This window comes from Lissotriton helveticus, chromosome 4_1 (assembly GCF_964261635.1).
Source record: "Lissotriton helveticus chromosome 4_1, aLisHel1.1, whole genome shotgun sequence".
Classification (NCBI taxonomy): domain Eukaryota; kingdom Metazoa; phylum Chordata; class Amphibia; order Caudata; family Salamandridae; genus Lissotriton; species Lissotriton helveticus.
In genome coordinates, this window is record NC_136063.1 from 598,702,786 (window position 1) to 598,729,979 (window position 27,194).

Consider the following 27,194-nt stretch of genomic DNA (forward strand, 5'->3'; position numbering starts at 1 on the left):
TGCACCATCCCAGTTTCAGAACCTGGCTGTATGCAAATTAGTCTGTCCCTGGCCCAGTGCATCATGGGAACAGGGCGGACCAGACTACAAAAGCCAATTCTTACACTGGGAAGGAAACAAGCTTCCGGGGACCGGTTTCTGGCATTTCAGCCGTCTTCGGCCCGGCTTGCTTGAATCCTGATGGTGCAATGAGCAAGGGACTCACATCTGAGTATACCCTTCCACGCTTAGGGTGGACAAAATAATTTACAACAAGGGGTGGTGATGGACAGAGTCTCTGAATTAAGCAGAATACTCTCACCCAGTCAAGAGATCAGGGCTAGATCCAACACCGTTTTTTAGCTCATTGCACCATCCCAGTTTCAGAACCTGGCTGTATGCAAATTAGTCTGTCCCTGGCCCAGTGCATCATGGGAACAGGGCAGACCAGACTACAAAAGCCAATTCTTACACTGGGAAGGAAACAAGCTTCCGGGGACCGGTTTCTGGCATTTCAGCCGTCTTCGGCCCGGCTTGCTTGAATCCTGATGGTGCAATGAGCAAGGGACTCACATCTGAGTATACCCTTCCATGCTTAGGGTGGACAAAATAATTTGCAACAAGGGGTGGTGATGGACAGAGTCTCTGAATTAAGCAGAATACTCTCACCCAGTCAAGAGATCAGGACTAGATCCAACACTGTTTTTTAGCTCATTGCACCATCCCAGTTTCAGAACCTGGCTGTATGCAAATTAGTCTGTTCCTGGCCCAGTGCATCATGGGAACAGGGCAGACCAGACTACAAAAGCCAATTCTTACACTGGGAAGGAAACAAGCTTCCGGGGACCGGTTTCTGGCATTTCAGCCGTCTTCGGCCCGGCTTGCTTGAATCCTGATGGTGCAATGAGCAAGGGATTTGAGGAAAAGGCAGCAGTCGAAGGAACAGGAAGCAAAAACAGCGCCCGTCCATGGCAACATCAACAGATTCCCCAACACCAAAAGTGCAGGAGAAGCAAAGCATGCCACACAGAAAGAAACGGAGAGCAGCACGCCACCCGGGAGACCAAGCTTAGACCTGTAAACCCAAGCGGTGAACCATGGGAGCAAGCGCTGAAAGCGCATCCCACCAGGCCAGAACACATGGCAGACACAAGCACACAAGTGTGCCCAGGTGCAAAGGCGTGAGCGCAGGTCACCAAGCCGCAGCACTGCATGCCACAAGAGGATGTACATAACTCAGGGAACACCCAAATACATAGCACACCACACCGCAAGGTAGAAACATGAGAGACCAAGCGAAGAGCCCAGAACCACACAATCCAGATGCAAGAGCAATGACCGGGATAGCAAACATGGGACTCCAGGCCCCAAAATCCGGCAGCATCACGAAGCACAACACCAAATGGTGCCACTGGAAACACAGCGTCAGTCAAGCTGTACAGGAGGCAGCTAAAAGAACAGCCTTGGTGCAGGCCCACACCAAACAGGAACATCGTGCAGCACCAGTGACGCAGCCCCCCACAGAAAGGGTGACAGCAGACCAAGTTCAGAAAGAGAACAGGAGTGAAACCGTCAATGACTCAAAGGCGTACAGATGGAGACACCCCACATCACGAGGCATGGGGAGACCAAGCCAAAATGCCCGGAGAGCATCAAAAATGGCTGTAACAGCCAAAAGCATCCAGAGTGCAAGAAAGACAAGCATGAGGCCCCGGGTCCAATCCCCGGCATCCCCAGACTATTGCCATGCATAGATCGTAATGAGGCATTACAAAGGCAAGGCCAGGAGGGGAGCGATGCACAGGGGCCCGAACACCTGGCAGAGGCAGCGCTGGAGGCAGAGGCACTCATGTCGGAGCTGCAAGGGAAGGAAAGTGAGGCAGGCAGCATGACGAAGGATGAGCTCTGACAGGCAACCAGGAACATGTCTGGGAGAGAACAAAACACCGCTATGCAGGACTTACCTGGAGCGGGGGCCAGAACACCAACAGGAACAAGGCCCCCACTCCAACATCGGGCTCCGGATATCCACGGGACAACGAGCGCAGCACGTCTTCCAACCGGCCAGGCCACAGAAAGACAAGCTCAGTGACCTGGACGTAACCGGGAGGCGGCACACCAGCCTCAAAGGGCCGGTAACCAGGATTTTCAGCCAGGAACAGCCCTGCCTACCAGCAAGCCCGGCAGGCCGGGAGGCAGACCAACACAAAAAACCCCGCCCGCGAAGCCAGGCAGACGGGCGGGGGGAGGAGAGAAGAAGCGCACGCCACCCCAGCCCAGCAGGAGCAGCACCAGCATCCAAGACCATTCTGTCGATAGACAGAAAAAAAGAACAGGCGGAATGCTGGGTAAGTACCCCTTATGTACTCCTGATGGGAGGGGGGGGGTTAGTGTCCCAGCATTCTTCTGATCCTTTTTTTCTGTCGGGAGTTGGATATCTCCACATAGTAATGATTGGGACGAGGACATAAGGGACCTGGGGGTAATGCTGCATTCCTGAGCATTCAGAGGTGTAATTTAATTTTCACTCTCACACAGTACATTTGACTACTCTTTATCCTATCCCCAATTATGAGCCACGGAGCCTGATCCAAATCCTTCAAACGCCGTTTAAATATAGGATATTAAGAATTGTTTTGGGCCCAAAGTAAACACATATCCACACTGTATTCTGTAACTGTCCCTGAAGTGCCGTAACATTGAACTGGAGGTGTTTTAAAAATCTCTATAATGACATCTTCTACTGAACCTTTGAAGCCCTCTCCAATTCTGTAAAAAAACGCCATTCTCAAAGAAATAACTTTTCTGTCAAAATGTATGTCAAGGGCAAGTCTTTAAAATAATGCAATTTGTGGCAAAATGCATATTGAATTTCCCTAGAATGCTTTGTTCTTTCTTAAATATATTATCACCTGTGATCAAGTTCAACATAAATATTTATATACAGTGCACATGTTTTGATGCATACACAGATATTCGTGTTGGATCATGTATTGCAAAGTGCTATGACATGAAACAGATATTTAAGGTTAACATAAATAAAAGGCGTCAATCTCTTGTTTCCTGCATCCCAATTATCCGAGTCTATTGTAATTGCCTATCATAACCTGCAGCTTAAGTTGACATGCAAATTGCCTGGCTGCCAAGAACAGAGGCACTGAGAGTGAGACATGCAAACAAGCAGAGAGTAATTGCCCACGCTATTGTTATGGCTCATTTAATGACCTCATATCTGATGAATTTTAAGAAAATACAAGTTTCTCTTGATCATTTATATTCTGTCTATAATCCCCAATAAAATGTGAAAACATCACATTCGGCAATAAGATCCCGCCGTCTATCTTGTTTATTAATCACAACTCCGCAGGGCTTGAGTCCAGTGATGGGATACGATTTAATCTTCAAAACCATGGATAAGGCTTTTATTGCGGGTTGTGTGTATTTCAATATTTATATGGGTTCAACATTTTATCGTTCGTTGTAAAAAGTGAATATAATGTAATACCAAATGTGCCATCTCTTCAAATGTTCCTTTAGGAGGAGAGCTGGGGAGCCGCCATTAGAAACTGGATGGATTCCTTACCTTGGCTGCGCGTTACAATTTCGCAAAAATCCTTCAAATTTTCTGAAGTCGCTGCAGAAGAAACATGGCGATATCTTTACGGTACAGCTCCTTGGTAAGGCAGCATATCTTTAAGTCTAAACATTGCTACACTATAAATGTGCTCAAAAAGCTGAAAGTGCAGGCATGCTCTGCATCATTGTCTTAAGTAAGAATTAAAGTACAATTCCAGTGGTCATATCTACACACAGTAAGCCAATCTATTTTGTGAGAATGTATTTTTAACAGCTAATATTAAACAAACAGGCGGTCTTTCTCGTTTTCGAGGAACTAACAATTGACTGTTCATGGTTTGATAACAATCATACTTGTCTTAACCTAAAACTTTGTGTACAGACTGTTGCCTGTCTGATGTGTATTTTTAGCCTATCCCTGCCTTAAGAAGTGTTCACAGAGGCTTGCATGTATACCTACATTAACACAATCGTTGTCAGCTTCTCCTAAGGAAAAAAGGCTCACATGCTAATGACCCCGTCAAACATATAGTCAAATTTGTTTATTTCTGAAATCATCAACCACCAGTGCTCGATTGACTATAACCAGTGATTGAAATATACACCCTCATGCACCCCATCCTTTAGGAATTCAAATCCAAGCAAGAAAACAAGATGGGAATAGTTTTGCATTCCAGATGAGCTATCATACAGGGTTTAGAAAGAATAGGCTTCAGTTCTCGTTCTGCATGCACTCTCAATGCCTTTGGAAACTATGGCGTGGTCTAGAGCTTGATTCAGAGACTCCAGAACAAGGATGTGGTCAGGAGATTTCCCCTGGCATTCCTTACATTAAGATATCAGGTTTGGCACTTGAACCCCAAACTCCCTCTTAAACCTATTTGGGAATTGCTATTCAAATAGGATTTACATTTGCCACCAAGCAGATCAACATTTTTCTAAAGCTGCTAGGGGTCATTCTCTGGATTATAGAATACCAGTTTAAAGGATGTGGCTAGAACCCAGATCTACCTGCTAATTTCTGTCAGTTAGCAAACTGGTCCAAAACTGAAGCTTTATTTCATTTGATGTCTGAATTTGTGGTTACATGAGACCCTGCTTAATTGTTGTCCATCAACACCACACAAGTAAGTAAATGTTTTGACTTAATTAAATATATTTGTTTGTAATAGTATGTTGAAACTTTAAAATATCTGGTTCTATTTGGAAAGAGCATATTAACAAGTGTACAGTTAGTTGGACCTAATGCCAGTGATGCAGCGTAAAAGTTGATCTTGCTTTACACAACACTTAAAACGGAATCAATAAAATAAAAGTACATGTGCACTTTGAACACGTCTAGAAAACGACATAGAAACAGAGAAAATTGATGTACCAGCACCGTAAAAGTGTGCTTGATGTAGGTAGAAACAGTGGAAATAATCAAAAAGTGAATTTAAGATGTTTAAGTAACAGATTTCCTTATATTATTAACAAGAGATATCATAACATTTGATGATAACCTAGCATTGCTATTGACTTCATTGCAGAGTGTCCTAAAATATTTGACTTTGGGGCAATTCTTAAACTAAAAGTACTAGAAGCCTGACATTTTCAGTATAAGTGCTTAACAGTATAAAGAACATGTGTGTTCAAGGACAATTTTATTTTAATGATTTTTAGAATTAATGTAATTGCTACTTTCTGTAACAGTGGCAGTAGGCCATACTTGAAGTTGAAATTTTCTGTGTAATAATTATTGACAACATTACCAAATGCATATATATATGTGTTAGACCTGGCACTATTGGCGTGGTGAAGAAAGTCTTTTCCCTTGGCAAACCGTTCTAACATAGGACAAACCTAAATATTTGTCTCAAACTACCAAATAGGCCCACTCGATCCCCAGGGGGATCCTTCTTATCTCATGCACTTATGCAACAAAAATGTAGTTCATTTGTTTTATTTAAAAAAAAAAAATTCATTCAAGTACAATCTAATGTTAAAAACAAATCATTACACACATATGTTAAAATTTCATGAACACATTCACGAATTACATGTTACTCCTACACCAAAACATTAAAAACAAATTGCTAAAAAGACCCACAGTTCATACATATTATATCAAGCTGAAAGATATAAAGAAAGGAGGAGAGACATACAAAGACGTAAACTTGTCTATAACTATTGCACGTTTTTGAGATTTTTGGCATAAACACAATCCTAGACATATATAATTCTATGTCTACAGGCTAGGTTTGTTTGATCTCTTGATCTCTTGATCGTGCAGAGGAGCGTCGATGCGTTTCGATGGTTTCTACCGATACATTTCCATCTTTTTCAAGACTATATTAATGAGTCTCTCCTACACATGGCACTGGTTGGTTGCCGTCAGTATAATTCTCCTGCGGATAAACATATTGCCATCAGTGTCTTGTATGTATTGCATTCTACAAAACCTCTTTTACAATTGATAATTCTATTACAATCATCCTAATTATACATCATGTCATAATACATCAGCATTTTCATGTTCATATTTCCCCTACGGTAGTCTCAGTCATTCATGAGTGCTTCACAATAGGTTGCCAAGGATCATATTCCTCGGTACATTATATCTTACCCATTTGCATATTATCAGTTCTACCCCACTATTAATCCAGTGTTGGCCACATTTTTCCTCCCTCAAAACCCTATCGGTTTTGATTAATTACCTCGGCTGATCTAGTGTTCAAAGTGGTCTAGATCCCTCTTCCCTAGGAAGCCTTATAAAGGGTTATTTTATTACCTGTTCACATTTTGCACGCTTTCCTAGTCAATCTCATGTACTTCATAACAATTTGATCCAGGACTGTTTGTGCTGAAAAATAGATATATATATTCACTTAATCACTGCTTCTAGTTGAGAGGACAGGGAATGGGTAATTTGTCTATGCTGCTTTTTTTACCGTATTATCTTCGTTTTAATTCTCTTATGTTGATGATAGGAAATTATTCCTTTGGCTGCCTTATTATGTTTGTATTTTTTCTTTCTCTCTGTAGGTGAGGAAAAAAGGAAAAAATGAAGGAAAAGGAGGGATTACCTACTGGTTGTTTTTTACTGCACTGTGTTTAATCTATTTGGCCACGGTACTCTATCTGATCTTTTACCTTTATTTTTAGAAAAGATGGTCCACTATTTTTACTTCTATCTTCACTCGAAACTCGTCTTCAATATTCTGTATATGCCGGTATCTTTTGTGCAGGAAGTCTGTAAATAGAAACGCGACCTATTGATTGCCTAAACTTTGTTACTAGGTTGACTGTGCAATAAGTATTGTGCGCATCTTACCACTATCGGTGAGCTGGTTATACATTCACGGGGACAGGTCTTGTTCGTCTTTATACTTTTTCCTATCACGAATGAAACAAGCAGTGTTTAGAAACGGTTTAATTTTTGTTTCGAGGCTTATACGATCTATTCAACGGCGGGAGAAGGTCCTTACCGTTCAAGTGGCAGACAAAGGTCTCCCGTGTCCCACGTAATCCTCAGCTTCTCCTGCCGCGTCGGTCGTCTCGTACAAAAAGCGAAGAGACCGTTTAGCATTTTTTTCATTCTATTTAAACTGGGCATGAGAATCTATCATTGGTTCCTGTCTTTTTACAATCAGGTGAACCTAATTCTGTCATTATTGCAGCTATACGCATCTACTGCGCATGTGCCGGAGTATGCCATTTCATGCCCGACGAGTCTCTAGCCTCGTTCTGGAACATGACGAACGAATTACACGCATTGTTTTTAACGTGGCCATCGTGATCACCGGCCTTGATGTTGGTCCCTGCGCATGTGTTGTAATATACTTACACATAACTACGGGTTCCAAGCCTCGTTATGACACGTGTTAAATGTATTCCAAACCTCGTTAAGGGACACCGCTTTAATGATTTCAAATCATATTGTTGATTTCATTGCTGATCTCAATCTTTTGCCCATATAATGGCTGGAGATTATTAAATATTGGTAATCAGTTAACCAGTTCCATCTCGTTACAAGGGAGAACAACGGAAAAAACGCATTTGTTACTTTGTGTATCTATACAACCATATTAACAGTTGTCAGTTCTTCACTTATTGGTTGATTTTCGGTATATTGTTTATTTGTTTCAGGGTATTCTAAATGTAGTCATATTACAGGGATATGCATATAAGGACTGGTGAGTTGACCCTAGTTGTCACTGTCTAGCCACTATTTTTATCCAGTCCTCCCTGGAGTTTAGTCCTTTATCAATCGTATTCAGATGTAACATGAACCACTGTTCTAGTGTTTTGCGTACTATTTCCAGATTTCCTCCTCTTCTGCTTATGCTCACTTTTTCTAAAATGAACCACATGAAGTCATGACAACCATGATTCTTGATTTTGTAGTGGTCTGTTAATGGGGCATTTTCTTTCAGATTTTTTAATCGCTGATCTGTGCTCCAGCAATCTAACACGGAGCTCTCTTCCTGTCTCGCCCACATAGCCTAGGCCACATGGGCATATCAGCAGATATACCACACTCTTGCTCCTACAATTATTTAGACTTTTAGGATTCAGTGTTTTACCATTGAAATTAAACGTCTTACTTTCAATACAATTTGGACAGATTGAACACGATCCACATTTATAATTTCCTGTCGCTTTGCTATTGTCAATCAAGGAGGTTTGAAAACTGCTTCTAGGGTTCTTGTAGGTGTGTACCAATGAATTTCTAATTGTTTTATTTCTCCTAAAGGAGAATAGTGGTTTGGGCAATGGTACTGTCAACTCGCTATTTAGAATTTTCCAATTGCGGTTGACAATATTCTTTAGTTTATTGCTCAAGCCTGAGTACTGGCTCACAAACACTATCCTGTTGTCAATCTTGTTAGTTTTTTGTTTATTGATATCCAAAAGTGCATCTCTGTTGTAAAATCTGGCACGTTTTAACGATTGTTTCATTAATTTTTTAGGGTATCCCCTTTCCCTTAGTTTGTTCTCCATAATCTCCGCATGATGGTAGAAGTCACCAATATTGTCCTTCTGGGATTTTGGGTGATTGCTTTGGTATTTTAGGAGACTATTTTTGTCGGTGGGCTTTGTAAAGAGCTCTACCTCTAATTTGCCTCCTGAATCTTTCAATTTGATATCTAAAAAATCTACATTGCTGTTGCTATAGTGAGCTGTGAATTTCAGATTTTTATCTCCTAAGTTTAACCATTCTAGGAAGGAAACTAACTCCTCACTGGCACCGCTCCAGACAAAAATAATATCATCTATGAAACGGTGCCAGTGGGTGATGTTTTCAAAGTATGGGGCTGCCTCGTTATAGATATGTTTTTGCTCAAAATTTGAGACATAAAGGCAGGCCAGACTGGGGGCACAAGTGGCCCCCATGCTGGTCCCCTTTACCTGTTTATATAGGTCCTCTTTAAAGAGGAAGATATTATTTTTCAAAACTAGTTCGATGCAACCTAATATAAATTCCCTATGCCCATGGGAAAGATTGATTTCCTCCAAAAAAGAGGATATGACCTTGATGGTATCATCCTGGGGGATATTTGTATATAAGGCCTCAATGTCTAGTGTGACTAGACATTGAGTATCCTTATCGAAACTCATACCTTCATATATAGAAGTGTACAGTTAGTTGGACCTAATGCCAGTGATGCACTGTAAAAGTTGATCTTGCTTTACACAACACTTAAAACGGAATCACAAAAATAAAAGTACATGTGCACTTTGAACACGTCTAGAAAACGACATAGAAACAGAGAAAATTGATGTACCAGCACAGTAAAAGTGTGCTTGACTAGGTAGAAACAGTGGAAATAATCAAAAAGTGAATTTAAGATGTTAAAGTAACAGATTTCCTTATATTATTAACAAGAGATATCATAAAATTTGATGATAACTTAGCATTGCTATTGACTTCATTGCAGAGTGTCCTAAAATATTTGACTTTGGGGCAATTCTTAAACTAAAAGTACTAGAAGCCTGACATTTTCAGTATAAGTGCTTAACAGTATAAAGAACATGTGTGTTCAAGGACAATTTTATTTTAATGATTTTTAGAATTAATGTAATTGCTACTTTCTGTAACAGTGGCAGTAGGCCATACTTGAAGTTGAACATTTCTGTGTAATAATTATTGACAACATTACCAAATGCATATATATATGTGTTAGACCTGGCACTATTGGCGTGGGTCTCCCTTCCATTTTTGCTGCTGCCTCATGTATTTTTGCTGGTGTTAGATGCTTTGGGCACTGTGCCACTGCTATCCAGTGCCACAGTGCAAGTGCTCCCTATTGTAAATTGATGTAATAATCAGTGGTTCCATGTTTGGCTATTTCGTTTACCTGTCAGACCCTAGTCTAGTGCACTGAGTGTGCCCAGGGCGTGTGAATCCAAATGCTGCTAGTGGGCCTGCAGCACTGGTTGTGCCACCCACAGAAGCAGCCTTGTAAAATGTGTCTAAGGTCTGCCATTGCAGAGCCTGCATGCAGTCAGGTACTGTCATGCTGACTGGGCAAGTGCACCCACTTGCCAGTCCCTAAACCTTCCCTTTCCTTCATATCAGTCACCCGATGGTAGGCCCAAGGGAAGGGTGCATTGTCAGTGCATTTTTTAAGTCGTTCTATGCCAGCCCAGTAAATTACATATGTCTTAAAGAAATAATTTTTCAGAAATATGTTTCTGGGGTGGATAGGGAGTCAGGTCATCGAACCCCACTTAATCCAACATGTTCTTGCTGTAATCATTGGGCCTTGGTGACAATACCCTCTATCTCATTACTCAGCCATGAGCATATAGGTAACCAAAACTGTGCATTTTCCTTTGATGTAATTTACATGACCTACCTGCAACATTTGATCAAAAAGGTTTTTTTATATACATTTTTTACCATAGGCTTCCCACCCTGTGAAATCCTCTCATAGGGATCCCTCCATGATTCTTCAGCACCAGCCTGTCTGTTTCAAGCTTTAAACTCGCCTTAATCACCTCACCTCTGTTTTATCTAAGTGTCTCCGTCTACATCTTCTTACCTCTATTTGCACTATTTTCAATATTAAGTTTAATTTCTTTCATGTTTGTAATTAAATATTCCACTTCCTCCTCATTTTTATGTTATACATTTTATTGTTGCGCATGGCTCTGTACATCGCCGAAAATATTTAACTGCACTTTTGCACCCAGAGTTTGTATCTCTATCATTCTGATTCCCAGGGGCCACCTTAATTCTTTTGTTGCATGACATACATGTGACCTTATGATACATGAAATATCCTTGTGTGACATTGTCTTCCTTTTTAGACCAGTTGTGAGAATTTGTGAAATATATCTGGAAGTTGATATAAAAATTTCCTTTGCTTTATTTGGTTCAGGTTTAGTCTAAAGGGGTCTTGATGTAAACTTTGAATCTCCCGTTCTAGAACCACCTCACACACTCTCTGAAGTATCCTGTGATTAATAAAATGTATTGCTAACTTTTTAATGTCACTGCACTCTGCTCCCTCAGGTATGTTCAGTATCTTGATGTTATTCCTCTTGCCTGATCTTCCCATCTCTCAAGGGAGTCATGGAAGAGTATGTCTTGGCCTTTTAACTGTAAGACCTCGTGCATTTATCTCTAAATTTTGTGAAACTTCCAACAGTGTTTCTCTAGCTTACTTGCTCTATTAGCTAAATCATCTAGTTTTTCACCTAATGATTGACAATTTCCTGGATAACTTTCTGGTTGTTCTCAGATGTCACAAATCTATTTTTATTTTGCTAGAATTTTCTCTGAGCATGGATTTCAGATTTCCTTCTTCAATAGTTTTTGTTTGCTGACTGCCCATCTCTGTGAATCCATTTTGCCTTTGTTAGATGCTGTCATAAACCAGATAAGGGTGGGTTTATCTGCCCACCTGCCTAAGTTTCCTCATTCGCCATTATCTCATAACTATTACATAGCACAATGTCTGAGCATTTCATAATGTTATTCTTGTTAGTTGTTTGTCCTGCACCTTCCTTATAGTCTAGCATCGGGTTACAGTCTTAGGCTAGAGCTTTGCTGATAGCAGGAGTTTTTCTCTGCCTTGATTTGATACTTCTACACCAATATTTATCAGTTTTAAAGGCTGGCTCTCTATATTTTACGTAGTCTGAATATTTACCCCCAGAAGTTTGTCCCTTTCAGGGACACAATCCCTGCTGTTATTTTCGGTTGTTATCTTAAAAGAGGACCTAAGTGATTGGGTTGTTTTACAAGACTTGATATGTGTTAGAAATGGGGGTCTCTAGTTGGCAGAGGTAGGCACCTTCATCCATGCAGGGACCCTTGCACCTAATCAGGGTTAGGGGATTACACACTTCAGATAACCCCTGATCCCCCCTCGGTAGCTTGGCACAAGCAGACAGGCTTATCCCAAAGGCAATATGTAAAGTATTTGTACCCCAAACACACAGTAACACAGCAAAACACCACAAATGGACACCACACCAGTTTGGAAAAATAAAGTATCTTTATCTAAATCAAACAAGAACAAAATGACAAAAATACAACTTACATGTATCAATATATCCCTTTTAAAATGGTTACTGCAAACATAGATCTATAGAAACAAAATAGCTCCACCTGGGGCTATTACAGCGTCGTGACAGGCACAAATCCAAAGAACGGCACTCACCACAAAGTGTGTAGGCTGGGCACGGAGTCACATGAACATCCCAAACACAGTCATGGCTAGCATGGCTCGCAGGTGGTGGGGGGGTCACTCAGGAGGGTCGGTCAGGCACCTACCAGCGGCACTACCGCAGTGCCTTCCAGGCGATGGGGGCCATTGCGCATGCAGAGGGCCCTGCGGCACTGTGGTGCAGCCTGGCCCCCGCTCTGCTCTACCAGTTCTTCATGAACGCCATGCGCCTGGGGGCTATAGGGCCCTGGAGAGTGCACAGCACACCAAGGGGCCTCTGCTCAGCATCGGCACCAGGGCAGCCTCTGGGGTGCTGGGGCGCTGCTGGGCAGCCCCATTACCTGGTGAGATGCTTAGAGGAGCCTAAGTGGACAAACATGGGGAGAGGGCAGGTGTGGTGTTGAAAAGATTGTGAGGGTGGTGGTAAGACACTTAATACATCTAATTTAAGTTTATTTGGAGGTGAAATTGAACTGCACGGGATGCGATATAGTTTCAAAGCAGTTAAGTGACAAAGTCTTTGGAGAAAAAGAAACTCTGGTAAACCCGGTAGGTGTGTGGTGTTAATAGGGTAACACATACAAACAGAGGCACCATTCATTCATAATCTGTTGCTGTGTGTCTGTGCAACCTGTTGCTTTAATATCATCTCATGTGGGCGCTACTTTTAATGTTCCAAGCTTTTGATGCTGCATAATAATAATAATGAAAAAAAAATTAACTTACCTTTCTGCCGGCTGAGTCCCCTGTCTTCTCTGCTTCTGCTCTCCTGCCTCCGGCAGGAACAGGAAGCAGGCAGCCAGACTCCCTACCCATAGCCAATCACAATGCAGGAAGCAGCGTTGTGATTGGTCGGGACACCGCCCAGCCAGGGGCTTATGGGGAGGCTATCCTGCATCGAGAAGGCAGAGTGCGCATGACTGGTTTGGGTGGCCCCAGAGAGCCGACCAAACAATCTTTGCGCACTCAGGAGTGGGCACACCACTCCTCTCCTTCCCTGAACGCAGAGAGGCCCCACCCACCTGCCCGCCCGCAACCAAACTGAAAGTTATTACCATTTTATGTTTCTGCTTCTTGCACTGCAAGAAAGCAGTGGGGCAACACTTCTCTGCCCTAGTGGAGGAGCCGCCCTTGCCCAAACAACAGTAACTTGGAAACAAAGTCAATAGGTGATGCATTGCATCGTGTAGATGAGGTGTTGGTGCTGAGGTGAATCTGGTTCCTTTCTGCCACTGGGGAGGTGTGGTGTCAAATCCGTGAGGAGGCGAGGCATTGAATCCAGGACAGGGGAAGTCCAGCAGCGTTGGTGATGAAACGTCGTTCCGGTGAGGCAGTGTGATGTAAAAGAATTTATGAAGTCATTCTCATTGGTTATCAGCTCCACAAAAGCATGATGCTGGTGCTGTCGTCGAGAAGGCCGATAACTGCAGGCGTTGGCAAGCGTTGAGGGGCATCGGAGCTGTGGTGCAGGTGGGCTGGTGCATCATGCACTTTATGAGTGGTGCCCCCGGCACAGGTGAAGCTTGCGGCATCACTGGCGGCAGTGCTGATGGCGTCAGAGTTGTTCTTCCTGCTTTGCAATACCAACCACACAATTCTCAGGGCCCAGGAACTGGAATTGATGCCCTTTTGAATACAGGAGTCCACAGCGGAGTCCAGGTGCTGGTCAGTGGGTGCAGGTGAAGTCTTTGTGGCCCTGAGACTTCTGAACAAGAGGCAAGCACACACAAGCCCTTAGAGATTATTCTTCAAGCAGGTTCACAGCAAAGTTCCAGTCTATGTCCTCTCCTTTCCAGAAGCAGAAACTGCAGGCCACCCCAGCAAAGCACACACAGCAAAGGGGCAGTACTCCTCCTTACAGCTCTTCTCCTTGGCAGAGGTTCCTCTTGAGTCCATAGGTGATCTGTTTCTCTGTGGTTTAAGGTCCACTACTTATACCCCAATTTCTCTTTGTTCTCTTTGTGGAAAGGATTTCTGAGCTCAGTCCAAACCAGTTCTGTCCTCTCTAGCCCAGCATCCCTACAGGAGGTGAATACAGCATTGTGGACAGGAGACACAGCCTATTCAGGTGCTAGTGAAACTCCTCCTACTACTCTAAATGCTGCCCAGGTCTATTCTACTGAACTATGAGTCACCCAAAAAAGGCAGGACACACCTCAACCCCCCTTGTAACTGTCTAGAGTGGATGCTCATTCCTAGCTCCTGCGTCTCCAAAACCTGATGGTGAATAGAGAACTAGTCAGAGACACAGAATGGTAGTAAAGCAAGAAAATGCCCACTCTTTGAAAGTATCTCAAAATGCATATGGCTTACGCACCCGTCTGTCGCACTGCAGAGTGCAGGAATATTTCTTTACTATAGGCCAATCCTTGCTACGTGATCCAATATTTTGACCAAAGTATACCAATGATATACCAGCTTCTTGCGTAGTTCATCCATGCAGTTTTAAATTACTGGGGAGACAGCGTGATTACACCATGATCCTTTATTTGCACATTTTCAAATGTCTCCTGCACGCCCATCCAGGCTTCTTACAGTGACACGTGAGTGTCAATCATTCATCGGAGTAGACTCATTTCATAACAGTTCGAGCCTTAAGGGTCTTCGTCAGGGATTACTGAAAAGAATAACCAATCATGGATACCCAATAATAATTACAATTTACACAGAGAGCTTATGCACCTTGGCATTAAATAAAAGTGGTAAAGTGCCCAGAGTTGTAAAGCCAACAAAAACAGAACAGGACAAAAATAAGAGGAAGAAGCAGAACGTTTGGGGATAACCCTGCAAAAAGGGACATTTCCAAAAATATTGCTTTTTTTCTTAGCTAATTTATGTTCAGAAACCCGTGGTACAACCTTTTTTTTCTCTTTTAGTGTCAATCCTTTCAAAAGGTGATGCCCTTTCTGTTTGCTTTCTTCGTCCACCTGTTCCTTACTTTTTTCAATTTTGGGCAGCTACTGTGTACCCAGTGTCCCTGATGTTTGTTAGCTGGTATCATTTCATCTTATTTGTAAAAGTTGATTTTTTCACTTTTCTAGTTATATTTAAATCTGTAGGACAAGTTTTAAGCATGTCACTTACATTTATTGCAGGTTTCTCCTCGACTCTTGGTCTTTTTGCTTTATATTCATCTTTAGTTTCAGAGATATACTTTTGCAGTGGATATTCTTTATTACCTGCCGACATTCGTGCTTGTGCCTGGTGCACAGACATAATATCGACTCCAAAATATCGTCTGGACAGAATATCGAGTTTTAAATATCGTTTGGAGAAAATATCGACTAGACAGAATATCGACAGCCAAAATATCGTTTTTAAGGTAAGTGAAGTAATATCGACTGTAAATAATATAGACAGTGAAAATATCCAAGTATATAATCTAGATAGTAAAAAATATAGTTTTTTAAATAATATTTAATTATTTATAGTGTGTTTATGTTATAATATGTGTGAAAAGTGTCAATTTATTTTATTATTTTTTTTAATTAATTATTTTTTTAATTATTGTGTAATTTAATTCTGTAGCGGGTTGTGGGTTTATAGGGGAATAGGGTGGGAAGTAATTTAATTATAATTAATTAAATATGTAAATTTATTAATTGGTAGTAATAATTAATTAATTGGTAATTAAATAATATATGTTAATTATTTAAAATTTAATTGGTAATTAATTTTATTTAATTGATTAATTGCTAATTATGTCAATTAAAATAATTTATTTTCTCTAGCGGGTTGTGGGTTTATAGGGGAATAGGGTGGGAAGTAATTTAATTATAATTAATTAAATATGTAAATTTATTAATTGGTAGTAATAATTAATTAATTGGTAATTAAATAATATATGTTAATTATTTAAAATTTAATTGGTAATTAATTTTATTTAATTGATTAATTGCTAATTATGTCAATTAAAATAATGTATTTTCTCTAGCGGGTTGTGGGTTTATAGGGGAATAGGGTGGGAAGTAATTTAATTATAATTAATTAAATATGTTAATTTAATAATTGGTAGTAATATTTAATTAATTGTTAATTAAAAAATGTTTGTTAATTAATTAAAATGTAATTGGTAATTAATTTTATTTAATTGATTAATTGCTAATTATGTTAAATGAAAGGGGTATTTTTAGGGTTCAGGGTCAGTTTTTAGTTTTTGGGTAAAGGGGTATTTTTAGGGTTCAGGGTCAGTTTTCAGTTTTTGGGTAAAGGGGTATTTTTAGGGTTCAGGGTCAGTTTTCAGTTTTTGGGTAAAGGGGTATTTTTAGGGTTCAGGGTCAGTTTTTAGTTTTTGGGTAAAGGGGTATTTTTAGGGTTCAGGGTCAGTTTTCAGTTTTTGGGTAAAGGGGTATTTTTAGGGTTCAGGGTCAGTTTTCAGTTTTTGGGTAAAGGGGTATTTTTTGGGTTCAGGGTCAGTTTTTAGTTTTTGGGTAAAGGGGTATTTTTAGGTTTCAGGGTCAGTTTTCAGTTTTTGGGTAAAGGGGTATTTTTAGGGTTCAGGGTCAGTTTTCAGTTTTTGGGTAAAGGGGTATTTTTAGGGTTCAGGGTCAGTTTTCAGTTTTTGGGTCAAGGGGTATTTTTAGGGTTCAGGGTCAGTTTTCAGTTTTTGGGTAAAGGGGTATTTTTAGGGTTCAGGGTCAGTTTTCAGTTTTTGGGTAAAGGGTTATTTTTAGGGTTCAGGGTCAGTTTTTAGTTTTTGGGTAAAGGGGTATTTTTAGGGTTCAGGGTCAGTTTTGGGTTTTTGGGGTACATATACAATATTGCCTATTATTTAATTAAATGTTGTTACTATATATATATGTTTTAAGAAATATGATTAAAAATATATTTTTTTTTTACTTTCATTAAATATTTAATTATTAAAAGTTATTTTAAGTATTGTTAATTATATTTTAGTAATTAATTTTTTATATTAATGTAATTAAACATTGTTTTTAGTAAAGTCGATATTTTTTACAACGATATTTTTGTAAACGATATTTTGTAGTCGATATTTTTGTACTTACCTGTTTGTACATACAAACTCGATATTTTTGTAGTAGATATTTTCACCTCGATATTTTGGGTACTCGATATTGTGGTAGTCGATATTCTTTCAGTGATCCCTTGTGCCTATCAGGACTTTTCCTCCTGCAAGCTTGTTCTTGTGTGGCACCTGGTTAAGCCCCTGCTCTGCATGCAGATTTTTTGGTTCTTCTAGAAAATTGAATTTGAGGAGTTCCAAAAGAAACAGCACTCCTTCTAAAATGTAACGGTTAACAATAAGTTCACAAAGGAGTGCTATGTTTATCTTTTCATCATTCAGCTCTGTGATTACCACTTAATGCCCCAATCCTGCTCGCACATACGACAGGTTAGGCATTGCAAGCCAGCAGTGACGAGGCATGGAGGCACACCCTTACAAAAGATGTCTTGTCCGCCCTCCAATGGTGATGGACAGAGGTTCCTTGTTGCAGAATTTTATTTTCCTGCTGGAGAGAAACACTGCCCACCACCAGTGGGCTTTTCACGAAAGGCTGTCTGTCCCTCTCAGATGTTACTTGACCAGTCAGCAGATGGTGGCTGCTCATTTGTACAGTTGGGTCTTTCTGGCGTTTACGATTTGCAATTTTCAGTGTTGTGAAGTCAGTTGCTCTTCTGTTGTTCTTACCACTTCACATTTATCTCTTGAAAGGTTCCCTTTTTTATCAACAAAGTCAAGAGATTCTTTTTTTATAAACAAATCTGCGTGGGCAAAGCCATAATGAAGCCAATCTTATCAAAACTACTCTTACATTTGCGGTTTCACCTATTAGTAGTCTCCATCTTCAAGGAAACTACTAATAATTGATGTTAGTTTTTCACAACCACCTGTTTCCATAAATGCAAAGAATTGATAAAAACCTTGACTGCCAAATGTTAGTAACTTTTTTATCATCATCATTGTAGGTGTCTCTCATAAGCAGTTGATGATGGGGCCAGATAATATTGCATTACACATTTAAAAATGGAAGCTAAATATATAACACAGTCATGCATCTGAAGTTCCTTTGGCCTTTGGTTCAGTTACAAGTACTTTAGCTCATTTAGCACGTAATGTTTCTTCATATACGTGCTAAATAAGTGAGGAAATACGTTTATAGAGCACAGAAATATGGTTTTATCAGCCTCTATATGCTGAAAGTTTAAAGTCTCTCTGTGATGGAGAGAATCTTGAGCAATCATGCAATGCAATGCATCAAACAATTTGCACGGTATCAAAAGAAAGACTTACTGGAGAGTATAGGTCAGAATACAACATACACCATAATCAATGCGACTCACTTTGTTACATTTAATCCTAATCCACATTAAATTAGTCTTTCAGTGTTTGAAAGCATACATCTACCGAATATGATTGTATAAGTCCACGTCCTACTCCAGTATTCAAACATGATTAAAAATGTGATTTTTTGAAATCATTTTCTATGGTTTTGTTATTTGTTTTTAGCTAAATTGAAGTGTAATATGTAGTTCACCATAACATCGAGACTCATCCTCCTGCAATATTGAGGGAAGAGAATCCCTTATGAGGCAAACGTTTTTGAATTTCATTTCTTATCATCATGGCCTTCAATACCACGATCAAAAAGCATGACAAGAAATCCCAGAGGTTTGATGAAGTGGGGTGTATACGTGCATCACAGCGGACATCCTCTGCTGCGCGAGTACTATATTTAAACTGTGTGTGGTTGAAGGTGCTGTCAAACAGCCCTATCAATATGTATTGGCCTAATTATCAGTTCCTGGAGCAGCTCGTTTGGAAAATGTGGAAGGATGTTTGGACTTCCCCTCGCTGTCCTGTACGGGTGATGCCATTTTGCTGATTGTACTTTCCCATTTGATGAGTAAATGATTGTCATCTTGAAGAGTCGCAAGGGACATGTATGTCATCTTAATAAAGAAATTAAAAAGCACATCTTTCCATGAGAAACAATGTAAATTCCTGACCTGTCGGAGAAAATAGCTCACTAATTGGTTTTGTGTGGTGGTGCAGCAGAATCGTTTTCTCCAAACGTCACACCAGCGAAGCACCACTGTACATCATTGTCAACAGTTCAACCAAATCTTCCTAATAAGAGCATGATTACATAAATGTGATAGCCCTAAACAGGATAGTGAAACTAGAAAAAAATACCCTTGGTTGTTAGGATAAAGAAGGAATGGGCTGTATTCATGGGAACAAACAGGAGCCGCCGCCTAAGGTGTTTTTGCGATTCCACTAGATACCACATTTTGTGCGTGTTCTGCTACACACAACATATACAAGCTCAACAGGGCCTTTGCATTTAGTAAACGATAGTTGATGGTTCTTATCTTCGCATTTGTGGTGAATGTCTGCGCTGCTTGGACATATCTGAGCACCAGTATGCTGTTTTGCCTTATGATGTTTTACACAACATAGGTAACCTGTGATAGGGTCCGGCCCGCGGTTCAAGACAGATATGGCCCAAAATCCACTTTTAAATTGGATCAAGGTTATACAATTCTATTCGGCCTATAATTTCATCCTCAAACGCCCTACACAATTTGATTGCGAAGTTTAAAAACAATGATAGAGAAAGCCACATTGAACTTTCAGGGAAACAGATACAGAGCCATAATCTCAAACCACAAGCAAGACAACATACACACAGAAGGCCAGTAAGAAATAATGCTGTTGTGTAACTCAGTAACACCAGCCAGAAGAGCATGGATAAGACAGAGCTCACCAGGAACAATCTATAAAGCAAAACATGTTGTATCTAGAAGTGAGCAAAATGCAGGTAATTTGCATTCAGTTAACTAAGGAAAATGTCAGCAAAATCATGTGTCATTATGGAAAATTACAAATCCCTCATTTTTAAGTATATTTGACCGTACACCACATGTTCTTGTCAATATTTGGCGCGAGGATGCATTTAATCAAAGCACTGTGAACAATAGCCACTCGCATGCTGTTGTTGGAGTGCTTTCACTGTAAATTGTTAATGCGAATGTGACATTTTGCAGAACGTTTTTTTACCATGAATGATTTGTAATTTAGTGAAGTGGGGTAATGGCATAATTTTTGGAATTTCAAGCATCAAGCATAATGCGAACTTTCCAAAACTATGCAAATTATGCTGGCGTATTTAAATGTTGCCCAGGCCTAGTTGTAACAGACTATAGCTTCGGAGATTGATTTACAATATGTTTCGACTCCATTAAGCTGGCCTTACTTTTGCTATGGGTTAGGATATGGACCAGTGTTAGCCTAAGTTTTAAAACGGAAGTTTTCTAGGACTGCCTCACCTTTGATAAGAGTCTGTCAATTCCCTGGCTGAGGTATATTAACAAGGCTTTTAACGACATTGGCCTCACAGAAATGTTCACTGCCCCAGTCAATAGGAATAAGTTTGATAAGGGGCTGGTGAAATCTCGATACACAGAATTTTGCAATTCAGTAAGATTGAAGGGGGTTTTCAGTAAGCACCATCAGCGGTATTTTTTATTTGTTTTTAGCTTTTGGAGTGATGGTGTTTTATCTGCAGTTTGAGTTCTCACACTGGGAAAGGTCAATACTCCTCAGATTCAGGGAAGGCACATGTTAAATTCCACGCATATTTTGTGTATGTCTTTAAATGCTATCAGAACTTTCTGTAGCTTAGATTGTTTAGCTTTGTTTGAGTATTCTGATTCTGCTTCAGTTGTACTGGAGTTTCTGACATGAGTAGCTGTATTTTCTGGACTTCCAATTAAACTACTATTTTTATATAAAACAATTTTTCCTGGATTATTACACGAATACTACAGCACATTATGGTGGTTATTGTGTCTCCTTGATGATTCTAAGTTTTGGAGGAACTATTTACCAGTCTGCCCTTGTGATGGTGCTACAGAACAATCGTTACTACATTTTATGTTCTTTTGTAAATTCTACGAACCTGTTTTTTTAATCAGTTTTAAACACATCCTGGAACCACTGGCATTCTAGAAATGTAATGATGCTTTATTGTGTTTACAGTTGTTAGGCAACCACAATTTTTGTTATAACAATCAAGTGGTATTTATAGAGAGCTGCTTATCACCCATAGGATATTCAGGCGCTGGGCTGCGGGTATAAGTCGAAGAGCCAGGTCTGAAGTCTGTTAGTGACAGTGATATATGGAGGTGGAGGGGAAATGTGTTCCAGGACGTGGCAGAGATGTGGGAGAATAAGCCTCCTCCGGTGCCGCAGAGGCGAATGCAAGATATTTGTGTGAAGGCGAGGAGGGTGGAGCAGAGGTTCCTTGCTGGTGGTGCAAGTTCAGATTGTGGTTTATATAGGCAGGTCCTTGATCATGGAGAGCTTTGCAAGTGTGGGTCAGTAGCTTGAAATGGCATCTTTTCCTGATGGGGAGGCAGTAGAGGTCTTTTAGGTGAAGGGTGATGTGGGTTCTCTCGTGCAGGTTGAAGAATATTCTGGCTGTGGTGTTCTGGATCGTCTGGATCATCATGAGTTCGGTGGTGGTGCTTGCATAGAGTGCGTTGAAGTAGTCTAGCAAGCTGGTGATGAGGGCCTGGGTCACTGTTCTCCTGGTGTTGGGGGGTAGCCACTTGAAGATTCTGTGGAGCATGTGGAGAATGAGGAAGCAGGCTGACGACACAGCCTTGAACTGATGTTGCATGGAGTGTTCGCTGTCCTGGATGATGCTGAGGTTGTGGAAGTGGCCTTTCAGAGTGGGGGTGGGTCTGAGTACCGATGGCCACCAGGAGTCATTCCAGAGGGAGGTGTGTCTGCCAAAGATCAGTACTTCTGTTTTTTACGTGTTGAGCTTCAGCCACTTGTTTTTCATCCTGGCCGATGTGCTCTTCATAAAGTTGTGGAAATTGGTCTTTGTTGTGGTGGGGTCCATTGAGATAGAGAGGACAAGTCTGGTGTCATCGGCACAGGAGATGATGTTGATGTCATGGGTTATGACATCTGCAAGTGGAGTCATGTAGATGTTGAAGATGGTTGGCCTGAGGGAGAGGGCTTGAGAGACACCACAGGTGGGGTGCTTGGGTTGTGAGGTGAAATGGGGAAAAAGGATTCTCTGTATGCATGCTGCTTTTTAAAATTGGCTGTTGGACATAGGAAATCAATGGAAGGCTAAGGAGTGTCTCTTTTATGCTTCCCTTTATAATATTAACACTTGAAGTATATTTCCGGGGGTGCTTTTAGTGTGTACAAATGTAACTTCTTCTTTGACACGCTGCACCTTATATAAATCTAGCTCCTCTGGATTCAACCATATTACTATGATATATTAGCCTTTTATCAGTTTCAATAGACATTACTCTCTTGATGCCTGGTATCTGTCTTGTTTTATGATTGATTCTTGTACTATTTTATTTTTAAAATTGAACAAAGAACTCTTTGATTGCTTGATTGAACAAACAACACCATATAAAATGGTACACACAAGGCAATGCCATATGAACTTGCACATAACAAATGAGGACATGATTCACAAACTGCATATTTCAGAATATAAAGTAGAACTGCTTTAGTTCACAAACCTATACAGGTATATCTTCTCCTCCAACTCTCCTAATCAACTTCATATTCATTTTTAAATATTTATTTAATAAAATTCCACCTAAAATGAAATCTTTGTATTTCCCTATTATGTATTTTAAATTGCAAAATGTTATATATATAATTTTTTAAGTAACGGATTTCTTTAAAAAAAAACATTTTCAGGTATTTTTAATTTATAAAAATGCTATTAAAATATTTTATCGGAAAAAATTGCTATACTCATAATTTTGCGAACATTAAATTAAATAACATTTATGTTTAAAAGAAAAAGTCAAAAGAAATGTACTTATTTTCGAATTATTTCTTATGGTGTTCTATTCTATGTACGTGCCTCCATTATTTTCAGCTTTACACTGGTAAATTTGTCTCAACCTTCTATTTCAGGGGTGGAGACATGTAAGTCTACACTTTCTAGTAAATTTACACTAGAACATTATGATTGACCCAAAGATGGATATTTCTTACTAAGTTTAAGAGTAAATTTACAGGTATAGATTTACTCATGTGTAAATTTACTCATGTGTAAATTTACTCATGTATAAATTTACTCATGTGTAAATTTACCTTTGTAAATAGCCCTCTGTGATTATATGCATTAATATATTTGGCACAGAAGAACACTATTTGTGCCCAGCTCATACTTATGCTTTGGTAAGCTTTTGAGGCATCATTAAATTTGGCTGAATGCTGACATTTGTTGCCCACTTCCACCTCATAATCCCATTTTTTATGGTACACGTGGCTCTCATCTTCATATTTTGACCAAATACATATCTTGACATTGCAAGAGAGGCTGTGGGATGTAAAAATCAATACAGTGCAAGCAAAATGCAAATCAGATAAATAAAAAACGTATTGCTCGAAATTGTATACATAGTATTAACTTGTTATCTCTAAAACATTAATGAAGCAAAAGAGCATATAAATCACATTGGTTCTTATAGGTGACTATAGATTTAGCTTCATTGGAAGGGCACAATAAAGACCATGGTGGACTGAAAGTAATTAAGAATATGATAAACTGAGCTGTGAGTCCTCCTTGCAAGGCTAAAACCTTTCAAGTGGCCCTTGTGTATGTGTCAACTGCTTACAGTGTGACACTGGTGCAGTTGGTCAGATGGGGTATGTTGTTGGGCTATAAGATGTGTTGACATCTGTGATATTTTTTCTTGTGCAGATGATTTTCAACAATTAGATACATTTAGGTCAGTTTACAGCACATGTTACTTGTAGATCTGCTCCCACCTTACTATCTTTATGCAAATGGTGTGTAGGTAACTTTCACATACATGGATGCATACAGAGTACTTTACCTGATCAGGGACCCAAATAGAAGGGTCTAGGGTCAACTAGTTCTAGGCGTAATTGATAGCTTGGGTCACAATTGGTATTACAAAAATATTATCAAACAACCTGAGGAACAGCATAAAGCAATGGGGTCATACACAGTTAACATTAAAATAAAGGTATCTCTATAGGCAGGTGATTCACTCATTTAATAGAGATATATAAATTAAGCATTTCTAATAGAAAATCTATGCATATTGGTACATTAGGGCATTGATGGCAGAATGGTTTCACAGAAAGCAAGTACAAATAGTGATGAACACAACAATGCATTACATATAATATTAAATCCCATTATTAGACCATTCTTGAATTCACTGCTGGCTGCCTTCACTGCTGAGAGAGTCTCTTTCCTGCCTCTTTTAGCTTTTACTTTGAACATTCAATTTGCGACCAAGAAACATGCTCTATATTTCCTACAATGCAATGGGTATGTTATCCCCTGTTGCTTCTACTGCAGTTGTTCAGGATGTACTGCACTCCTATGCATCTTAACACATCCTCACTCTTAGCACGTTACTTACACACAGGCATGCGATAAGCTACCCAAGTTAGGGATGTTGCTTATGACACAGTCTAAGATTAAAGAACATTGGATAGGTCAAAGACAGTTTATTGGGACAGAAGTCGTCTGCAAGACTGGAGACAGCTTTTCCCTGCCTTATGCTGACCTCCAGGCAAGGCACTTAAAAGTTACTGTATGATTTTTAGATCCCTACCTCACTGAGCATGACAATCATACATGTCCACTGAGGGTCTTTTTGTTTATATGGATTGAGACCCTAGAACTTGGCTATGAGGTCCAAGGGAGGCATGCGCCCTATTTCACAGAGAGTGTCTCTACAGAGGCAGTGATAGACTGACAGTGGTGGCAGTAATACATATCTATAGTCAGGGAAACCTGTATCCCTGTATTCTAACAAGGGGGATGACTAGCCACCATTCTGATCAAGTCTGTGCAGTCTTCCAAGCTTGTGGTCCTTTTGCCTTTGTTTGCCTGACGTGTTTAAGAGCCCGGGGGCGTACTGGGGAAAGATGGCGAATTGAGCATTTGTGTGTATTGTGAGCTATTCAGCTGGACATTCCTGCTACCCTGTTCCCTTCCTTATTCCTTGGAGAAGGCTGGTGGGCTGGGAGTAGACACTCATTCTTATCTGTATTTGGCTGCACTAACTCTGCTAGGAGGGACCCTTTTAGTTGGGTGATGGTCAGGCCTCCTTGGTCTGGAGTTAATTAAAACTCCTTGCTGTGTAATAGCCCGAGCTAGTATAAGGGAAGACAGTAGGTCATCCTTTGCATGCCTTGGACACACAGTGAACATACCACAAATATGCCTCAGGATTTGAGGGGCACACATGATTCAAAAGTAGCAGACCCTCTGATTTGATCAACCTGTCAATCAGAGGGGATAAAAGACCTGCCATAACTGTCAGTGGTTGTTAACTGGTCTATGATTCCGAAGCGTCGACCCAATATGAGGTCCGTCTAAAGAAGCTTGCGGAGTGCAGGCACGATTAGAAGCTTACTCACTGCATCTGGAAATTGCAGACTTTTTTTTATGACTGATAGATCATGCTGCAAAGGAATGTGCCAGATTAATGAGGAACAAGGGCATCAGCAGCATCGGTGAGAGAACAAGCTGGTCCTGTATGAATTGTAGAGCTGGCGCTTTGAACAAGGAAATTGCAGACAGCTGCTTAAGAAGAGAAAGCTTGCAGCACAACAATGGAGGCAGAGGGCAACAAGGACGCTTGATCCCAGTCCTTGAAGGTGATATCCCTTTGTCCAGACCCCTCTCCTGTACTGTGGGAGCCTGTGTGATACTTTCAGTTACAATTGGTAGCTGGTGAAAAGTGTCCTGTTGTACAGCCCCTCCCCCCACCATTCTATTTGTAAAATCAGGGGGTATGCGGGTGTACTGGCACTCTAACCAGCAACTATCCTTTTACAGCTAGCCTGTGTTGAATGGACCAGTGGGACTCCAGTAAACAGTGCCAAGACATCAGGCACCTGTGATCAGATACCTGACACAACTAGGGCGGTGTCCTCACTCAGGACGGGAGGGTACTTCTGTTTCTTTGGGTGGTGGGTTATGGGGTCGATCAAGAGCATTTGACTTGACATCAAACGCTGACACAACGTCATTTCAATACAAGGATTGGTATAATGGCTCTAGCGAATGAGAGCAACCCTGTGCAACATGGTCTGTAATATGCAATATTAATTGTGTGTCTACATGCTAACTGTGTTTTTATAGTGCTTAGAGTCTAGATGCTATAATACTTTTTGGGGTCCGAACTCTGGCCCAAATGGTTGTAGAGACACCTGGTTTTCATAGTTTATCCTAGTTTTGTGTGTAGTATATTTCTCTTGTGTGTATTATAGTACATTCCTTTTAGAAAAAGTAAAGTACTGACTGGACATTGATTTTATCCACTGGTAGTATGGTGTGCACTTCATTCTGAATATCTAACCCCACCTCACCTCCTTAAGTAAGCCTTGGACTGCTCTGTCTCACTACCCTGAGAGAGTCAAGAGCTGGAGACAAGTAGTTGATTATCAACTTTGGGTCCACTAGTGCTGAAACCCCAGGACACCAATGGGGAACACTCCAGCTGATGCGATTGGAGCACAGTAACCCCTGAGTGTCCGGGTTCCCAAGAAGCAGGGTCTAACACAGCTACTCTAATAAACCTGTTGGTAGTTGTATTGTTGGTGAGTAAGATATCTGTGACTAGTCCTAGAGCATTTAGCGTAATGCACAAGCCTTTACACAAATGACCACACCACGCATGAGTTTGCCGACTCCGCTTATTGACTTATAGATGCTGCCACACGTAAATAGAAATTAGCCCAACTTTGACGTATTCAGTGTAATAGGACTTCATTTGTCTGTGTGAAAAATAACTGACTTTAGCATACTCATTCCATTATAGTCTTCACAACAGACGAATTTACATATTTGAAACCACAGACGACATGTTTTTCACCAGAGGTAGATAACTCTTGTTCTTTTTCAAGGTTTTATTGAGTAACAGTGCTGTGTTACTGTTTTGGTGGTCTGTAGTTTGGTACCAATAAATACATTG

At 40.4% G+C, this 27,194-nt stretch overlaps 1 protein-coding gene across 1 annotated transcript in view; it reads left to right on the forward strand.

Moving 5' to 3' along the window:
- Window positions 1-27,194, forward strand: part of CYP7B1 (cytochrome P450 family 7 subfamily B member 1) — an 895,968-nt gene that overhangs the window by 489,645 nt on the left and 379,129 nt on the right. Inside the window, exon 2 of the mRNA XM_078687242.1 lies at window positions 3,517-3,656. Within this exon, the coding sequence (XP_078543368.1) occupies window positions 3,517-3,656 (140 nt within the window). The remainder of the gene's footprint in view (window positions 1-3,516; window positions 3,657-27,194) is intronic.